Here is a 21,036-nt window from a genome sequence, read left to right on the forward strand (position 1 = left end):
ATGAGCATTTTATAAATCCAGATAAAGATTAAAGAAACTCATGAGTTTTCTCACTATTTGGCAGCACAGCCTGACTGGCAGCTGCAACTTATTCTAAGCAGTGTGAGATTTAACCCTTTTGATGCTGCCAATTCTCATTGCTGCATTTTTATTTTTCACTTCTTTCTTCCTTTCTTTTTTTTTATTTTGTCCTCCTACATGTATGAATGAGGGCTTATTTTTGTGCGAGACAAGTTGTACTTTTGAATAATATAATTCATTTTACTGTACAATGTTCTGCAAAATGGAAACAAAATCTAAGTGTGTTGAAATTGGGATAAAAAAAGTATAATTCCATTTGGGATTTTGCTTTTCCAGTGTACATTTTGTGGTAAAAATAATTGTGTATCATAAGTCTTTTGCCCAGTACAATTATGCCGATATCAAACTTGTCCAGTTTTTTTAAATTATTTTTTTTTAAACAAAATTCAGAAATTTTCAAAATAAATGTTTTTTTTTTGTTTGTGTTGACTAGGGATGAGCGAACTCAAACTGTAACATTTGGGGTTCGTATCGGACACCTAGTGTCTGATACCAAACTCCAAACATAGACTTTTTCCTGGAAGTCCATTTTACTATTCAAATTGGGTGCCGAAAAAAGTTTGTTGAAAGGCTGCAGAGCAGCTAATCAACAAGCTTTTAGGCTGTGGGCACTTCCAGAGCCATCGCAGAAATGCCTTGTATTGGATATGCTGTGAATGACGGGCGCAACAGGTGTCACAACCTGTATAAACACCAGAACACTGGTGGCATCACCACTGTGCTCTGCTTAGCATGAAGACAGTGTAAAATAAATAAATTTAAAAAAATGATGTGGGATCCCCCATATTTTTAATAATCAGCCAAGGGAAATGAGAAAGCTATGAGCTGGTCTTATTATGCTGTGAAGAGTTCAATCCATGGACCTTCCCAACCTATTATTATCAGTCCCCAGCTGTCTGCTTTGCCTTTGCAGGTTATTAAAAATGGGAGGATCGAAAAATAAAATGATGTGGGATAACCCTTACTTTTAATAACCAGCTAATGCAAAGCAGACAGCTGAGAGCTGATATTAATTGGCTAGGTAGGTCCATGGATATTGTTCTCTTCCCAGTCTAATTAGAGCAGCCCTTAGGCCCCCAAGAAATGGTGCATACATTAAATGCCCCAGTTCTGGTGCTTAGCCTCAGCTTTTCCCGATTGTCCTGGTGTGGTGGCGATCAGCTTAATAGTTTTTGGGGTTGATGTCAGCTGTTTAATATCAGCTGGCATCAAGACCAAGGGTTAGGCATCTAACAAGGAGAGGCACCCACATGGTAAGCTGATGTTTATGTTGATATGAAATTGAGGTTGATATGACATGTTGATTGCTGTAAGAGGCAGAACCTGACTGCCAGTGACAGTGAAAAGGGAAGCATTTTCAGACCATCTGCACTATCTACAATGTCAACGAGATCTATCAATTATCTTTGTGTATACCATATTCCTCAGACAATCAGATTCAGCATAGAGTGGTGCCTAATAGGTTAACAGTGAGTCAAACATCTGGAAAGATAATGCACAGTATGGCATAAGTAGTACAATGTAACAGTGTATTATCAATAAGATAAAAAGACACATGTCCAAATTCCATTGATGGAACAGTAAGTATTGAAAAAAGCAGTATTAGGCTAGTTTCACATTTGCGGAAGGAGGGCTGCGGACTTCTTCCGTGAAGCCCCGGCCCCTGCCACGCCTCCTCTGGTTTGCTCCGCCTATTTCTGCATGCGGCTTCATGCGGCCTGCGTACCCTATCTTTAACATCGTTTTGATGATGTGGCACCCGCATAAAATTCCAACATGATGCGTTCTACGCGAGTCGCCGCACCGTCAAAACGACGCATGCGGCGGCATCCGCATTCTATGGCATGGCCTGCGTACCCAATGTTAAACATAGGGTATGCAGGCCGCATGAAGCCGCCTGCAGAAATAGGCGGAGCAAACAAGAGTAGGCGCGGCAGGTGGCGGGGCTTCACAGAGGAAGTCCGCAGCCCTCCGTCCGCAAATGTGAAACCAGCCTAAGTTCTTAATTAGACGTTATCCTAGGACACTGGCAATACAAGGCTACTATACTAAGTCACTGGCATCATGGACTGGCTGCATGGGTTCTACATGATGGACTTACAGTATATAGCTTATGTAATTTTCATAAAGCTTTGAATTACAGTATAACTGTGATATCTTTGCATGCTGGACTCTTTTTAGCTCTGTGTATCCTCTCCAACTCTCATCGATCAAGTGCAACTGGCTGCAGTGGAGTGGAGGAGCACTACTATTTTTGCAAATAACCATACAATTGGGGATCACAAAACTGTCAGGAATTGATACACAGTATATAAAATACATGTTTTATCATTCTTGGATTCTCTTTTTAAATCTTTATTAATTTTCTTTATTAGTTCACATGGCATAGAGACCTAAGGGGGCTTTTTTTTTCTTACTTAAATGCATATGTTTGGGGCAAAAAATAATTTTGCACTTGGATTACATTAAAACGATTGCACTGTTTGGCGTTTACAGACCCTTTTTGTTTCCCTGCAGATTGCTGTTCTGAAGGGGAGTTTGTAACTCTTTTATCACTCTTTTTTAAACTCCTCTGTGCTGATTCATGACCACATTAGAGATTAGTATGTGATCTGCAGTCATACATCAGCACAGAGGAGTAGAGTTGAGCGAAACAGGTAGGCCAGAATCATAAGTCGCCAACTTATGGCAAAGTCGGGTTTTGCTGACCGAAACCGACCACAGCGTGAAGTTGGCCATGCGGTCGGCAAAACAATCGCCAAAGTCACATTTCCCAGAATGCTTGCACGTGACTTTTTCAGCCACTGAGCAAGGACATACACTGTGGGCAATGAGATGACATGTTCAGCGTCGAGAGAGATTTTGCGCACTTTAAAAAAGATGTCCGGCATGTAGGTGTGTTTACTGTCCTCCACTCCCTGCCGACTTTGCTTCCCCATTGACTTACATTGGGTTTCGTGTTTCAGTCGGACCTTCGACTTTTCCCGATAGTCGGCCGATTTCGCTCGACTCGACTTTTGAGAAAGTCGGGTTTCATGAAACCCGACTCGACCCTAACAAAGGCAAAGTCACTCATCTCTACTGAGGAGTTCAATAATAGACAGATAAAGGAGTCACAAACTCTCTTTAAAAAAAAAATCTAGCTGATGAATTCTCAAATAAATCATTCTGCAACCAGCAATATGCAGGGAAACAGAGGAGGAGCGTAACACTTTTTATTCTGAAATTAAATTTTAGAAATTACTTTAACCCAAATGCAAGCATTTAAGTTAAAGACAAAAATTGTCCATATTCTTCAGACCCTTTAAGCGTTTGACAAAAATACACAGAATTCTATATACACAGACATTTTTTTTTTGCATGGAAGCAGAACTCTTTCAATGGTGCACTGTTTAGCAAGTCTTCATTTTTATCAAAATATGCGATGTTCTGTGATCACAGATCGGTTCACATCTGCATTGAGAATTTCTTTACAATGTAAGGTACAATGCTGTATTGAATAAACCATACAATGCACATCGGGGTTCAGTTCAGGTTTCCATATATTCCACATCACGCTATTCAAAACTGCACAAATTGCCAAGAAGGCTCCAAGCAAAACTGTAAATGTAGCCTAACCAGGCAAGCCATGCAGAACTTTTAGTAATAGAAATAAAAACAATAAACTCTTCTAATCCCGATGGTGCTGTAACTGGGTCACAATATACGTAGTACAACTCAAGCTATGATGAGGTCATGTATAAAGAGACTGCCATACCAATCCAATTAGTTTTGGAATATATTAGCTTTGTGTTTATCCTGCATTGGAATTTTTGACAGCTTGTTCTTATCCTCTAATAGTGCAATTTATATTTAACTGATTTAAAACTCACAAAAAGCACAAAAACAATTGGGAGTAAAACCCCAGGGACCGGAAGCTCAGCTGACTGCCTACAGTAAAAATTATGTCACCGGTAATATGGGTAGATCTGAAATTTCTAGACATTATTAGAAAGGTGTTTAAAGTTTTTTAAAAATGTATTTAACTTTCAAAACAAGGATTCCACCAATATGTGTTACCATTTTTAAATGATTAATAATTAGATAATGGCTTACCTGCATTACGGCATCTCCTGTGAACAATACCCCACTCTGGTCAGCTGAATAAGGACAGAAATTGAAATTTAGAATGTTATTCATAACTCGAGTACAAAATAAAATATAACTATAGATAACTATGATTATTATCTAAATACAGTGTAAGATGTAATTTTTACAGGAATAATACAATATAAATACTGTTAAATAGACCTGTCACATGATTCCAAAACCAAGGGCAGCATAAATAAGAAACCAGCTCGGAAAGTGAAGTTGGAAACGGGGCCATGAATGACGTGATGGAGAAACCGGTGGAGAATCTTCTTCCGAACTAGGTTTCTTCAACATCACGTCCCTTTATACACATTGGGAGAATTCTGTGTATCAAGAAAAATGGGACGGGGAGAAATCCTATAGACTTGTGTTGTGAATTCTCTTGATCGGAGTTCTGAGCCGAAGCTCCCTCTGCTCCCTCTGGCGGTTACTCAGAGTAGTTGAGCTGGCCAGGTTGATGGAAGTTCCCCACCTGATGACTATAATTGGGAACCTGGGAATACTGGCTGGGAGCATATAATTGAGCTGGGTGCTCTTGGAGGTTGCTGGTGATTTTCTCCTTGTGCATTTGGAGTTCTTTTGTCTCCTGTCTGATCTGATGGTTCAGTTAAGTGATTCTTTTGCTAATCCTTTGCATCTAATTTGGTTGTGCCTTTTTTTTGCTTTCTGCTTTGTTGCTAGGGTTCAGCGTACTCCCTGCTGGGGGCAGCACTGGGCCCCGCTCATTTGTTGCAGCTTGTGTTAGTTTGTTCAGTCCCCTGTTCTGTTAGTATCTTTTGCCTTGCTGCCAGTTGATAACAGAGTGCTAATCTAGCAGGGGTGAGGTTGTGTGGCCTCAGGTTTTTGTATATCAGATGTGTTGGATTTTTTTAGGGTTTTGTGCGTGATTGCAGACAGTATCTTTTCTGTCCTGTCCTGTCTTGACAGCTTGGGCCCCACCATTTGCTCAGTCTGCTCTCTGCCTGTGTTTGTGTCTCATCTTGTCTCACCCACAATATATGTTTGGGGGCTGTCTATTCCTTTGGGGATCTGCTCCGGGGCAGTTTAAATTTCACATTTCTGTCTTTAGGCTTAGTTAGTTGTCCGGCTGCGACGAAGCGTCTAGGGCATCGTAGGAACGCTCCATGGCTACTGCTAGTTGTGTTGATAGGATCAGGGGTCTGCAATCCGCTTAGTTACCAACCTCTCTGTTTTTCTGGTGGCTTAGCCTGTTCCTGCCATCCTCCTCGGTGACTCATTCATAACAGACTTGCCTCCATGACCAGTGTTTGTCACCTCATCCCTGGTGCCCATTTCCAACTTTGTTTTCTCTGCAAAGTTTCAAAGTAAAACATAGATGATGTTAATGGGGGAGATGATCACAGATTCATGCTGGTCGTGGTTGGGGCAGATTTACTCATATGATAGGTTAATGACTTTATGCCCTGTTTTTCAAAAACATTTAATTGGTAATCTAGTCTAATGAGTTGTATTGCATTTGAATTGACAGAAATAATTTTTTTTTAGATATATAAGGGTGAATTCTCAACCTACAGATTTTATTGCTACTTATCATTAGTTCCAGTCCCCTGACTTAAATTATTTCATATGAATGGGACAATGGCAGAACTTTAAACAACATAACCCACACACGGGAATACACCTTAAGGTCAGGTTCACATTTTGTGTTTGGTGCACATCGGAATTGTCGATGGGGCAATTGAGTTTAATAAAGAATATGGAGTAACTTGCTGTATATATCTTTCTTTCTGGCTATAATTATATCTGTCTTCGATTTCAGCCGTGTCCGCCTATTTGAGGTGGGCACAAAGGTGCAGTCAAACACTTTTTTGTGTCCGCCTCAAAAAAGGTGGACACTACTGAAAAAAGAGATCAGACACAAATGAGAGGCCTGGTTTAGCACTTGGAGAGATAGGACATAAGGGATAGGATTAATCCATACTTAGGTACACCTTGACGTGGTTGGATGGCTTTTGTGCTCTTCAATCAAAACATGCTAATTATGTACCTTACTTTTTTTTTAAAGTTTACAGCACTAGTAGAGTTCATGTATTTAATAAAAAAAAATGTTAATAGAGACAGAGCGGAAGTGAATTTCTCTTCTTCTTGAATCTCAATGGTCCAGTAATCGGTTCTGCCCGAATCCCATTTTTCATGGCTGCAGATTATGATGGAGCCGATACATACAGTATGGCAAACTCGCAATATGAACATATACTAACAAGTATAAATTTGTTTCTTTTCAATTGCTTTGTACAATTACTGTATATGAAGTACTCGTAGTATTAGGTAATTTGTAAAGAGAAATAAAGACAGTAAATAACAGTTCAAGTCCAAGAATTTTTAATAAATAAAGAAATAAATATATTATGCTTGTATCAGTAAAATAAATAATACATATGCATAAAGATTAACCTGCAAAAATATCGATAAACCCAAAAATTAAAAATGATACAGTATATATTTTTGTTTGTCATATCTTCAAAAAAATGTTTACAGAGTGACAATATTTATTTTGTTTCAGATATGCTTTGATGTAATCACGACATGATATGAAATGTCCAAAACACTTTACCTGGTTGATCTTTAAAAATTTTCGATATAACAACAGGCACTTTATGTTGTGCTCCACCCTGAAAAAAAAGAGATAAAATATTTATTGGAAACAATTATAGCTCTTTAAGTGCTAAAAAGTGTAATAATGTATTTTATCCAATACCAATACTGTTTAATTCTTACTTGTCACATACTAGGTGCAGAGAATCTTCTTCATAGGGGTTGAAAAAACTTATTTAGCTTTTCATTTCCCAGAAAAACTGTTCTTATTTTCCGTGGATCACATGTGAAATTGCAGTTACCGTAATTCATATTCAAGTGAGGTGCAATTACTAGTCGCCACACACGGATAAGAGAGGTGCTTTAAAAAGCAACTCTGTCTAGTAATTATAAGTTAAAGGGTTTCTCCATTTATGGAATATATACAGTTTTTTTATATTATGCTAGCTTATGTAGCAGTATATCAGTTGGTCTTTGAACTATGGGAGGAAACTCATGCAAACAATGGGAGAACATACAACACATGTTGTTCATGGTTGGATCTGAAAGGCAACAGTATTAATCACTGAGCCACCTAGCTGCCATATATGTGTGGGTAGGGTAACTGATAGGGGTGTGGTCCACGCCTTGCCGCAAACAGACTTGAGACAGAGACAGGCTCGTGTCCAACAGGTCTTCTTTATTAGCCGTCGTCACGATGACCACAGCAACACACGACAGCATTTTATACTCTTCGCACACAGGCCCGGGTACCTTCGCCCCCTCCTTTCTTTCGTATGATGACCCTCGCGGCTCTTTCGCTGCAGCTGCCCTAGGCCTATCTACTGCAGCACTTCACCAGTCCGAGTCCGTCTGCCTTGTGGTACCCCCAGGCTGTCTCCGTCTGAGGCTTCTGTCGTTTGGGCCACCCCCCGCGACCGTCTCAGCTGTCAGTCCCCTCAGAAGCTTCTTTCCTGTCCTTTTCTCCTCAGCAGATCTTCCTGTCTCCTGCGCTCCTCTCACTGACTGACTTTTCCAGAACCTTCTCTCCCTCTTTTATATCATTCTCGTTCTGGTAACCCCACCCCCATGACTTGACAGTTTCTTTAGCCAATGGCTGCTGTTTAGTCCTATCCTCACAACTCTCCACTGCCCTCTAATGGTCAAACTCCAATATTACACTTTTCCTCTTTATCTCCAGCTGTTTCCCATCTTTCACAATAACAGTCCACCTACAATACGCTACACCTCTGCCTTCCTACTGCAGACAGGTCCGTACGTCAGTCCACCCATTGTCAAGAATTTGACCCTATTAAGTGCTTAGCAGAGGTGGCCATTCATAGAATTTATGTACCCACACAGAAATAAGTGGAGAGACACACGCGTGCCACCTTGCCATCCCATTCCTGACACACCTAATCTCTTAGATACATATGGAGCCCAGAGGTGGGATCCAAATCTATAGCTTTTTCTGGCATATCCAGTCAATCTGCTAGGATTGGACAACCACTTTAAATCTGTGTCAGTTAGCTGTGACTGACTGCTACAAGAATGCGACCTTCAGACAATAACATGATGCTTCTATTTAAATCGATTCATGTTAATGAAATACATTTTGAATTAGCTGTGAGTCACAGGAATCTTATGTGATGCATGTCTACTTTACAAGAATGCTCATTAGGATAAATGAAAGAACATCTTCCAGACTCACGACAGAAAAGGCACCAGCCTGGCACTGGGGATGAGCATCAGACGCTAAAGCATGGGAGTGAATAGGAGCAGGGACTATGCTATGGAGATATGTGGGTTGCTCTGTTCGGAGCGTTGTAGATCTTGCCTGGTCAGTGTGGATATCTGTTGAGGGCATTCTGACTATCATTATAATGACAGTGGGGCTGTCAATGTTACAGAAGTTATCAACTATCCATTAACCTCTTCACCCCCAAGGGTGGTTTGCACGTTCATGACCGGGCCAATTTTTACAATTCTGACCACTGTCCCTTTATGAGGTTATAACTCTGGAACGCTTCAACGGATCTAGGCGATTCTGAGATTGTTTTCTCATGACATATTGTACTTCACTTTAGTGGTAAAAAATTTTCGCTATAACTTGCGTTTATTTATGAAAAAAACAGAAATATGGCAAAAATTTTGAAAATTTTGCAATTTTCAAACTTTGAATTTGTATGCCCTTAAAACAGAGAAATATGTGACACAAAATAGTTACTAAATAACATTTCCCACATGTCTACTTTACATCAGCACAATTTGGGAAACAACATTTTTTTTTGTTAGGAAGTTATAAGGGTTAAAATTTGACAAGCGATTTCTAATTTTTACAACAAAACTTACAAAACCATTTTTTTTAGGGACCACCTCACATTTGAAGTCACTTTGAGGGGTCTATATGGCAGAAAATACCCAAAAGTGACACCATTCTAAAAACTGCACCCCTGAAGCTACTCAAAACTACATTCAAGAAGATTATTAACCCTTCAGGTGCTTCACAGGAGCAGAAGCAACGTGGAAGGAAAAAATGAACATTTAACTTTTTAGTCACAAAAATAATATTTTAGCAACAATTTTTTTATTTTCCCAAGGGTAACAGGAGAAATTGGACCCCAAAAGTTGTTGTCAAATTTGTCCTGAGTACGCTGATACCCAATATATGGGGGGGAACCACTGTTTGGGCACAAGGCAGGGCTCAGAAGGGAAGGAGCCCCGTTTGACTTTTTCAACCTAAAATTGGCTGGAATTGAGATCGGACGCCATGTCGCGTTTGACGAGTGTCTGATGTGCCTAAACAGTGGAAACCCCCCACAAGTGACCCCATTTTGGAAACTAGACCCCCTAAGGAACTTATCTAGATGTGTGGTGACCACTTTGAACTCCCAAGGGCTTCACAGAAGTTTATAACACCCAGGCGTGAAAATAAAAAATCATATTTTTTCCACAAACATGATCATTTAGTCCCCAATATTTTGTTTTCCCAAGGGTAACAGGAGAAATTGGACCCCAAAGGTTGTTGTCAAATTTGTCCTGAGTACGCTGATACCCAATATGTGGGGGGGAACCACTGTTTAGGCACATGGCAGGGCTCAGAAGGGAAGGAGCCCCGTTTGACTTTTTCAACCTAAAATTGGCTGGAATTGAGATCGGACGCCATGTCACGTTTGACGAGCGTCTGATGTGCCTAAACAGTGGAAACCCCCCACAAGTGACCCCATTTTGGAAACTAGACCCCCTAAGGAACTTATCTAGATGTGTGGTGACCACTTTGAACCCCCAAGGGCTTCACAGAAGTTTATAACACCCGGGAGTGAAAATAAAAAATCATATTTTTTCCACAAACATGATCATTTAGTCCCCAATATTTTGTTTTCCCAAGGGTAACAGGAGAAATTGGACCCAAAAGGTTCTTGTCAAATTTGTCCTGAGTACGCTGATACCCAATATGTGGGGAGGAACCACTGTTTGGGCACATGGCAGGGCTCAGAAGGGAAGGAGCCCCGTTTGACTTTTTCAACCTAAAATTGGCTGGAATTGAGATCGGACGCCATGTCGCGTTTGACGAGTGTCTGATGTGCCTAAACAGTGGAAACTCCCCACAAGTGACCCCATTTTGGAAACTAGACCCCCTAATGAACTTATCTAGATGTGTGGTGGCCACTTTGAACCCCCAAGGGCTTCACAGAAGTTTATAACACCCAGGCGTGAAAATAAAAAATCATATTTTTTCCACAAACATGATCATTTAGTCCCCAATATTTTGTTTTCCCAAGGGTAACAGGAGAAATTGGACCCCAAAGGTTCTTGTCAAATTTGTCCTGAGTACGCTGATACCCAATATGTGGGGAGGAACCACTGTTTGGGCACATGGCAGGGCTCAGAAGGGAAGGAGCCCCGTTTGACTTTTTCAACCTAAAATTGGCTGGAATTGAGATCGGACGCCATGTCGCGTTTGACGAGCGTCTGATGTGCCTAAACAGTGGAAACCCCCCACAATTGGCCCCCTTTTGGAAACTAGACCCCTAAGGAACTTATCTAGATGTGTGGTGACCACTTTGAACCCCCAAGGGCTTCACAGAAGTTTATAACACCCGGGCGTGAAAATAAAAAATCATATTTTTTCCACAAACATGATCATTTAGTCCCCAATATTTTGTTTTCCCAAGGGTAACAGGAGAAATTGGACCCAAAAGGTTCTTGTCAAATTTGTCCTGAGTATGCTGATACCCAATATGTGGGGGGGAACCACTGTTTAGGCACATGGCAGGGCTCACAAGGGAAGGAGCCCCGTTTGACTTTTTCAACCTAAAATTGGCTGGAATTGAGATCGGACGCCATGTCACGTTTGACGAGCGTCTGATGTGCCTAAACAGTGGAAACCCCCCACAAGTGACCCCATTTTGGAAACTAGACCACCTAAGGAACTTATCTAGATGTGTGGTGAGCACTTTGAACCCCCAAGGGCTTCACAGAAGTTTATAACACCCGGGCGTGAAAATAAAAAATCATATTTTTTCCACAAACATGATCATTTAGTCCCCAATATTTTGTTTTCCCAAGGGTAACAGGAGAAATTGGACCCCAAAGGTTGTTGTCAAATTTGTCCTGAGTACGCTGATACCCATTATGTGGGGGGGAACCACTGTTTAGGCACATGGCAGGGCTCAGAAGGGAAGGAGCCCCGTTTGACTTTTTCAACCTAAAATTGGCTGGAATTGAGATTGGACGCCATGTCACGTTTGACGAGCGTCTGATGTGCCTAAACAGTGGAAACCCCCCACAAGTGACCCCATTTTGGATACTAGACCCCCTAAGGAACTTATCTAGATGTGTGGTGACCACTTTGAACCCCCAAGGGCTTCACAGAAGTTTATAACACCCGGGCGTGAAAATAAAAAATCATATTTTTTCCACAAACATGATCATTTAGTCCCCAATATTTTGTTTTCCCAAGGGTAACAGGAGAAATTGGACCCCAAAGGTTGTTGACAAATTTGTCCTGAGTACGCTGATACCCAATATGTGGGGGGGAACCACTGTTTAGGCACATGGCAGGGCTCAGAAGGGAAGGAGCCCCGTTTGACTTTTTCAACCTAAAATTGGCTGGAATTGAGATCGGACGCCATGTCACGTTTGACGAGCGTCTGATGTGCCTAAACAGTGGAAACCCCCCACAAGTGACCCCATTTTGGAAACTAGACCCCCTAAGGAACTTATCTAGATGTGTTGTGAGCACTTTGAACCCCCAAGGGCTTCACAGAAGTTTATAACACCCGGGCGTGAAAATATAAAATCCTGTTTTGTTCCCACATAAATGATCATTTAGTCCCCAATTTTTAATTTTCCCAAGAGTAACAGGAGAAATTGGACCCCAAAAGTTGTTGTTCAATTTGTCCTGAGTACCCTGATACCCCACATGTGGGAGAAAACTACTGTTTGGGCACACGTCAGGGCTCGAAAGGGAAGTAATGACGTTTTGGAAAGCAGACTTTGATGGAATGGTCTGTGGGCGTCATGTTCCATTTGCAGAGCCCTTGATGTTCCTAAACAGTAGAAACCCCCAATAAGTGACCCCATTTTGGAAATTAGACCCCCTAAGGAACTTATCTAGATGTGTGGTGAGCACTTTGAACCCCCAAGTGTTTCACTAAAGATTATAATGCCCAGGCGTGAAAATATAAAATCCTGTTTTGTTCCCACATAAATGATCATTTAGTCCCCAATTTTTAATTTTCCCAAGAGTAACAGGAGAAATTGGACCCCAAAAGTTGTTGTCCAATTTGTCCTGAGTACCCTGATACCCCACATGTGGGAGAAAACTACTGTTTGGGCACACGTCAGGGCTCGAAAGGGAAGTAATGACGTTTTGGAAAGCAGACTTTGATGGAATGGTCTGCGGGCGTCATGTTCCATTTGCAGAGCCCTTGATGTTCCTAAACAGTAGAAACCCCCAATAAGTGACCCCATTTTGGAAACTAGACCCCCTAAGGAACTTATCTAGATGTGTGGTGAGCACTTTGAACCCCCAAGTGTTTCACTAAAGATTATAATGCCCAGGCGTGAAAATATAAAATCCTGTTTTGTTCCCACATAAATGATCATTTAGTCCCCAATTTATAATTTTCCCAAGAGTAACAGGAGAAATTGGACCCCAAAAGTTGTTGTCCAATTTGTCCTGAGTACCCTGATACCCCACATGTGGGAGAAAACTACTGTTTGGGCACACGTCAGGGCTCGAAAGGGAAGTAATGACGTTTTGGAAAGCAGACTTTGATGGAATGGTCTGCGGGCGTCATGTTCCATTTGCAGAGCCCTTGATGTTCCTAAACAGTAGAAACCCCCCATAAGTGACCCCATTTTGGAAACTAGACCCCCTAAGGAACTTATCTAGATGTGTGGTGAGCACTTTGAACCCCCAAGTGTTTCACTAAAGATTATAATGCCCAGGCGTGAAAATATAAAATCCTGTTTTGTTCCCACATAAATGATCATTTAGTCCCCAATTTTTAATTTTCCCAAGAGTAACAGGAGAAATTGGACCCCAAAAGTCGTTGTCCAATTTGTCCTGGGTACTCTGGTACCCCACATGTGGGAAAAAACTGTTTAGGCACACGTTGGGGCTCGAAAGGGAAGTAGTGTTGTTTTGGAATGCAGACTTTGATGGTCTGCTGGCGTCATGTTCCATTTGCAGAGTCCCTGATGTGCCTAAACAGGAAAAAAACCCACATATGACATCATTTTGGATACTAGACCCCCAATGAACAAATCTAGATGTGCCCCCAACTAATCTAATGTAAATTAGTAGTGCATGGAGGTGTGGTACAATTTGAAGCAATCCTTCATGCACAGGCCAGCTTTTTCGGGGCAGGTGTCGCACTGGTAAGTGGTGTCCCTGCGTATTCCTTTTTTGTAACACACTCGACACCTTTTTTGCGGCTTACCTTTTCTTGGGGTTGGCGGGACCACCCCCGGAAAATGCTGACCTGGGACAATACGAGCACCTTCAGTTCCAGAAGTACTGGGGCCCGCTCCTTCCTGAGCGCCAAACATCATGGCCTTAACCACTACCTCCTGGAAATGAAGGTACGCCGTATCGCTGGGGCATGCACATTGTGACAGCAGGAATGCGTTGAGCATTGCCATTTGGACGATGTGCACGGCCAGCTTTTTGTACCACACCTTGGCCTTCCTCAATGCATTGTACGGTTGGAGGAGTTGATCGGAGAGATCAACTCCCCCCATTTTTTTGTTGTACCCCACTACACATGTCGGTTTGAGGACCTGTGTAGAGGTACCCCGTACAGTGCAGAGGGTACTGCCATCACCGTGTATGGTGGTCAAGAGATGGACATCTCTCTTGTCCTTGTACTTGACCACCAGCAGGTGGTCGCTACATTGGGCTCTGCTCTCACCTTTTCGGAGCATCTGCCCAAGTAGCGTCTTCGGGAGGCCTCTCTGATTTTTGCGGACAGTACCGCAGGCTGCGGTACGTCACTCAGAGAGGGATTTGTAGAGTGGGATGCTGGTATAAAAGTTATCAGTGTAGAGGTGATAACCTTTATCCAGCAGTGGGTGCACCAAATCCCACACAATTTTCCCACTCACTCCCAGGAAAGGAGGACACTCAGGGGGTTCAATCCGGGTGTCCTTCCCTTCGTAAACTCTAAACTTGTGGGTGTACCCTGAGGTACTCTCACACAACTTATAGAGTTTGATTCCATACCTGGCCCTCTTACTGGGCAGGTATTGACGGAATCGCAGCCTTCCCTTGAAGTGAACCAAGGACTCATCCACGCAGATGTCCCTTTGGGGCACGTACACTTCAGCAAACTTTTTGTTGAAGTGTTCGATGACCGGCCGAACTTTGAACAGACGGTCAAAGTTGGGGTCATCTTGTGCGGGACACGCTGCATTATCAGTATAATGCAGAAACTTGTGGATGGCCTCAAAACGCGTCCGGGCCATGACCATTCGGAACACTGGAGTGTTGTATAAAATATCAACACTCCAATATTGCCGAATTTCCGGCTTCTTCTGTATCCCCATATGGAGGACCAGGCCCCAAAACTGCGTCATTTCAACTGCGTCTACAGGAGACCAGTTTGAAAATGTTGAACGCGTGTTTTGCTCCAAAAATTGACGAGCGTACAAATTAGTTTGCTCCACCATGAGGTTAACAAAATCCTCAGAGAAAAAGACTTTGAAAAAGTCAATTTCTGTGAGGCCGGTGGTGTCAAACTTGATTCCTGATTCTGCCACAAAATCAGGAATCAGTGGCTCGTAATTTTCGGGGGGCGAGGTCCATACGGGGAGCACTGGGTCAGCTGCGGGCATGGTGGGCGCTGCCTCATCTTCTGTCCTGGAGCGTCTGCGTGGCGGTTCCGCAGGACCCGAGGAGGAAGATGAGGAGGGAGAAGAGGAAGAAGAAGAGGATGAAGAATCCGAAAAATAAAGAAAAGTCGGATCGTCATCCAAATCGCTATCAGTTTCGGAGGCAAGTAAAGCATATGCCTCCTCCACTGAATAGCGCTGTTGGGATGAATTTGATGACATTTTTGTGTAAATATGGTGCTTGGGTGTACACTTTATTGAAAACTGTATGTGTACGTGAGGGGGGGGAGTGATTGGTGTAAACTTTCTGTAAAGAAAAAGCTGTGGAAAAAAGTATAAAACAGCAGGCCCTAGCTGATAAGTGTCACTTATCAAAACTAGGCTGCTGGATGTGCGCACGGGGTGGCGCAAGGGGGGTGTGGAAAAAAAAAAAAAAAGGAAAACGGCAAACTCTGATAAGTGAACTGTGTCACTTATCCAAGTTTTGCAGCTGCGGGATGTGTGTACGGAGGGGCTAAGGAAAAAAAAGCGAGCTCAAGTGTTGATCGGTGAACTGCGTCACCAATCAACGCTCGGCGGCTGCGCACGGAGGTGGCGCAAAAGTGGGGTGGAGGGGGGTAAAAATAGGGGGAAGGGGGATGGGGGGATTGGGGTGGATGAAGAGAGATTGGGCAGGGATCAACAGTTAGGGTTGTAGTTAGGTGGCACAAGGGGGGGTGAAAAAAATGAAAAGCGGCAGGCACAAGCTTGGATAAGTGACGTGTGTCACTTATCCAACTTTTGCGGCTGCGGGATGTGTGTACGGAAGTGGCGCAAAGGGGGCTAAGGAAAAAAAAACGAGCTCAAGTGTTGATCGGTGAACCTCGTCACCAATCAACGCTCGGCAGCTGCGCACGGAGGTGGCGCAAAAGTGGGGTGGAGGGGGGTAAAAATAGGGGGAAGGGGGATGGGGGGATTGGGGTGGATGAAGATAGATTGGGCAGGGATCAACAGTTAGGGTTGTAGTTAGGTGGCACAAAGGGGGGTGAAAAAAATGAAAAACGGCAGGCACAAGCTTGGATAAGTGACGTGTGTCACTTATCCAACTTTTGCGGCTGCGGAATGTGTGAACGGAAGTGGCGCAAAGGGGGCTAAGGAAAAAAAAGCGAGCGCGAGTGTTGATCGGTGAACTGCGTCACCGATCAACGCTCGCCGGCTGCGCACGGAGGTGACACAAAAGTGGGGTGGAGGGGGGTAAAAGGGGGGTAAGAGGGGGGGTGGAGGGGGGATGGGGGGATGAAGATAGATTGGGGGGTGAAGATAGATTGGGCAGGGGATCAGGGATCAATTAACACTTACAATTGTAGTTTTCTTTCTTCTTCTTCTTCTTTCTTCTGCAGGGATTGTGATGCTACAAGCTGTTGCACCACAATACCCAGCACAGGAGCTCTTGCTGCGTCCGACCTCTCTGCAGGAATCCTCAGCTAGAGTGAGGACCCCTGCAGACAGGTCAGACAGGTCAGAGGCAGGTCAGGGGGCAGGTCACAGAGCGGTCACATCGCTGCTGTGACCTGTCATTGGTGGGATCGAATGATTACATTGATTCCACCAATCCCTGATCTGCCTGGTGACCATGGCAACTGCCTAGAATCGGAGCTCACAGCTCCAATTACTAGGCAGGTCATGCCCAGGTCACCAGCAGGGCACAGAGCGGTCACATGGTGACCGCAGCTGTGCCCTGTGGTTGGCGCGATCGCCGATCTAATCGATCGCGCCAGCCAACTCCTGCAGGCCCTACTGGGCCTGCATCAGGCTCCAGCATGATCGGTGCTAATATAACACCGATCCTGGCCGGTACTGGCAGGGCACAGCGGCGATATAGCGCCGCTGTGCACTGCGATTGGCGCGATCGATCAGATCGGCGATCGCGCCAATCCGGGTGCTTTTTGCCGGTGCCTGGCGTTGCCAGGCACCGGCTCTAGGATCGAGTACATCGGTACTCGATCCCCGCCTAGGACATCATTGTTTCAGCCAAGCTGATTGGCTGAAACAATGAGAAACGCTGCGATTGGCTGTTCAGAATTGAACAGCCAATCACAGCGCTCTGGATGCCGGGGGGGCGGGATCGCAGCCCGGGATGCCGACGCCATCTTTTCTAAGGTGAGATGGCGTCGGAATTTTAATGCGATCACCGCGACTTTAGTCGCGGTATCACATTAAAGGGCCCGACGTACTATCCCGTCCCCGGTCATACGGGCCCGGGTACCGTGGACGGGATAGTACGTCGGATGGCAGGAAGGGGTTAAATAGCTTAGGCCGGTTTCACATTTGCGTATGGAGGAGCTGCGGACTTCCTCTGTGAAGTTCCACCCACTGCCGCACCTCCTCCGGTCATCTCCGCCTCCGTCGGCATGCGGCCTGTGTACCCTATCTTTAGCATTAGGTATGCAGGCTGTGCCAATGTATGTAGATGCCTCCACATGCATTGTTTTGACGGTGTGGCGACCTGCGCAGAGCGCAATGTGCTGCATTTTGGTGCGTCAAAACGACGCATGCAGAGGCATCCGCATACATCGGCACGGTCTGTGTACCTAATGCTAAAGATAGGGTACGCAGGCCGCATGCCGCCTGAGGCGGAGCTGACCGGAGGATGTGCTGCCGTGGGCGGAGCTTCATGGAGGAGGTCCGCAGCCCTCCGCAGCTCCTCCATGCACAAATATGAAACCGGCCTTATACATGTATGATTGCTAGGATCTAATCACTAAGACCCTCAGTGACCACAAGAATGGGGTCCTGTGTCACCTATATGAATGTAGAGGTAGTGCACATGCATGACCTCCTCTCTATTCACTACTATGTGTATATAGAAGCGCTAGTGCACATGTATGATTACCACTATATTTACTGTCTGCTGAGCTGAAGGACTTACCCAAATACAGCACAATTCTTGGTTTTCTCTATCAGTCCCATAGGCTTTCAAGGTAGAAGAAGTGTGTATGTATGGCCACCGTTTCAGTCAAATGAGAAGCACGATACCCAAGAGGTGGGACAAGCAGAAGAGCATAAGGAAGTATCATAATGAAAGAGAGCTTACATTCTAAGGGCTTATGAAGACAGCCGCAGGTTCTCTCATCCGAGAGAATGGGGTCGATTATGCAAATTACAAAGTGATCAAACTCTGTTCAGGGTGTAAGCATAGTTTTATACAGTTCTCTTGATTGTGATCTTCTCTATAGTGTGCGGAAAATCAGACTGCACTCAGATGTCATCCACGTGCAGTCCGATGGTTACCACGACTTATTGACTTGCATGGCTGAGTGCGATCTGAATGCCAGATCAATCTCGGACATGCTGCAATATTTCTCTGTGACAGACTCCTTATGAGGAAAAAAATTGTACTTGTGCACAGCCCGATAGACTAACATCCGTCCTGGTGTAACTCGACAAAACATCGGACTGATAATATGGGCGTCTGCACCTGCCCTATCAACTGAGGGCAACATAAGAGTCATTGTGCAGAGGAAACACATGATAATAAGCAATTTTTCACATTTAAAGGAGCTCGTTTAAAGAAGCATGTCAGCCCAAAGTATAAGCTAAACACTTAGAAATTCATTCATAACAGGACCGATTGCTATGCAATGTTTTATCAGGTAGCACTCAGCTCAATGTTGTTCTATGGGACAGTGCAGATCTGCTATCACTTTCTCAAGTCTATGGGTGCATGTAAAACATCAGACTGCACTTTGATGTCATCCAAGTGCAGGCCGATGTAAAACAATGGAGAAGATATAGAAATTAAGTTCTCCATCTTCACACCAGTGCCGCAATTCTCTCATGTAACATATAACACTTGGATCAGACTCTGACAGAGTTTGAGCCAAGTGTCATTAGCATAATCATGCTCATTCTCTCACATGAGAAAATATATGCCAGTGTGAGGGAACCTTAAGGGTCGTCTGTGCAAACTGGTCCGATATTGGATGCTGTAGGGATGTGGACTGTCTTACGCTGCTCCTACCCCTGAAGACAAGAATCGTGCCTTGTGTATAGTGTCATGCGGTTTTGTAATAGTGATGTCCATCTTATGTAATGTTTTATGGTAATGTACAGAATTTGAATTGTTAACCCCTTCTTGACCGGAGGTATTTTTGTTTTTGCGTTTTCGTTTTTTGCTCCCCTTCTTTCCGGAGCCATAACTTTTTTATTTTTTGGCCAAAATGGCCATGTGAGGGCTTGTTTTTGTGGGACAAGTTGTATTTTTGAACGACACCATTGGTTTTAAGTTTTAACATGTCATGTACTGGAAAGAGGGAAAAAAATTGTGCAGTAAAATTGCAAAAAAAAGTGCAATTCCATAATTATTTTTCATTTTGATTTTTTATTATGTTCACTAAATGCTAAAACTGACCTGCCATTATGATTCTCCAGGTCATTACGAATTCATAGACACCAAACATGTCTAAGTTCTTTTTTATCTAAGTGGTGAAAAAAAATTCCAAAATTTGCTAAAAAAAAAAAAATTGCGCTGTTGTAGCGTCTCTATTTTTCGTGATCTAGAGTTGAGTGATGGCTTATTTTTTGCGTGTCGAGCTGACGTTTTCAATGATATCATTTTGGTGCAGATATGATCATTTGATCTCCCGTTATTGCATTTTTATGTAATGTTGTGACAGCCAAAAAAACCTAATTCTGCCGTTTTTACTTTTCTTCTCATTACGCCGTTTAGAGATCAGGTTAATTTTTTTATAATGATAGATCTGGTGATTCTGAACGCGGCAAAACCAAATATGTGTATGTTTGCTTTTTTATTGTTTAATTTTGAATGGGGTGAAAGGGGGATGATTTGAAGATTTATGTTTTTTATTTTTTTAATATTTTTAAAAACATATTTTTTTAACTTTTGGCATGATACAATAGTCTCCATGGGAGACTAGAAGCTACCATAAGCTGATCGCCTCTGCTATATACAGGCGATGAGCAGATCTCCTGTATGTAGCAGAATAGCTGGCTTGCTATGCCTGTGACAGTGACAGCCATAGAGGTCTGCTAGATACCTCTGGTTGTCATGCCGACCCATCGGTGACCCGTGGTCATGTGACCCGGGCGCCAATGGGCAAGATTTCCAGCGTGCTTGCCAGAAGTGCGTGTTAAATGCCGCTGTCGAGTGTGACAGCGGCATTTAACTAGTTAACAGCCGCAGGTGGATCGCAATTCCATCTGCAGCTGTTAGAGGCACATGTCAGCTGTTCAAAAGATATCAAAGGGAGGGTGTCCTATGTACTATTACGCCCGACGTTGGAAAGATAAGGATAGGATTAGCTTATGGTTTATGGAGTAAGTGGCTTAGAAACAGCATAGAACATAGGATACTATGACGCGCCCCAGAGGCCGTGGGTTACTCGGTACCGGGCCGGTCATCTTAAAGGGATGTGTCACAGTGGCAGTGACCCGGTCCGTGGCCCCAGGCGGTCATGTAAAAGGGGAGTATTGATTAGGGATAAAGTTTATGTAGTGATTCGTGACACCAGTTGGAGTGTTCGACTGTAGTATAGCCGGCACTGCAGATGATCCCTGGGGGAGTAGATGGTGATGGCAGTCCAGATGTTTAACCCTCTCCATCCAGGGCTGACCCCCAGAGATTGTGATGGAAGTAGAAGGCACGGAGTAATCAGGCAGGAGACAAGGAGAGTCGCTTTATCATTTACTGTAGTTCAGGTGCAGTTCAGAGGAAATATTACAACTCTCACCAGGTTACAAAAATCAACAATAAAGTCAGATCAAAGGTACGTACCAATATAATTGAAAGGGGGAGGTCCAAAACTGGGACCAATACAACCCCCATTGGACACTCTTACACAACCTAGAAAACACCTAATACACATAGTTCAAGTCCACAATTTTGTATGAAAAAGTAGATTTTATTAGTTACAACAAAATTCAGTATATATAGTAAATTAATCAATATCT

The 21,036-nt window shown here is 43.5% G+C and overlaps 1 protein-coding gene across 1 annotated transcript in view; it reads right to left on the reverse strand.

The window, feature by feature from the left end:
* Positions 1 to 21,036, reverse strand: part of SNTG2 (syntrophin gamma 2) — a 977,025-nt gene that overhangs the window by 504,976 nt on the left and 451,013 nt on the right. Inside the window, exons 4-5 of the mRNA XM_073576436.1 lie at positions 6,788 to 6,845; positions 4,177 to 4,220 (exon numbers count right to left, since the gene is read on the reverse strand). Of these exons, the coding sequence (XP_073432537.1) occupies positions 4,177 to 4,220; positions 6,788 to 6,845 (102 nt within the window). The remainder of the gene's footprint in view (positions 1 to 4,176; positions 4,221 to 6,787; positions 6,846 to 21,036) is intronic.

This window comes from Dendrobates tinctorius, unplaced genomic scaffold (genome assembly GCF_039654945.1).
Source record: "Dendrobates tinctorius isolate UK_male_01 unplaced genomic scaffold, ASM3965494v1 ptg000049l, whole genome shotgun sequence".
Taxonomy (NCBI): Eukaryota; Metazoa; Chordata; class Amphibia; order Anura; family Dendrobatidae; genus Dendrobates; species Dendrobates tinctorius.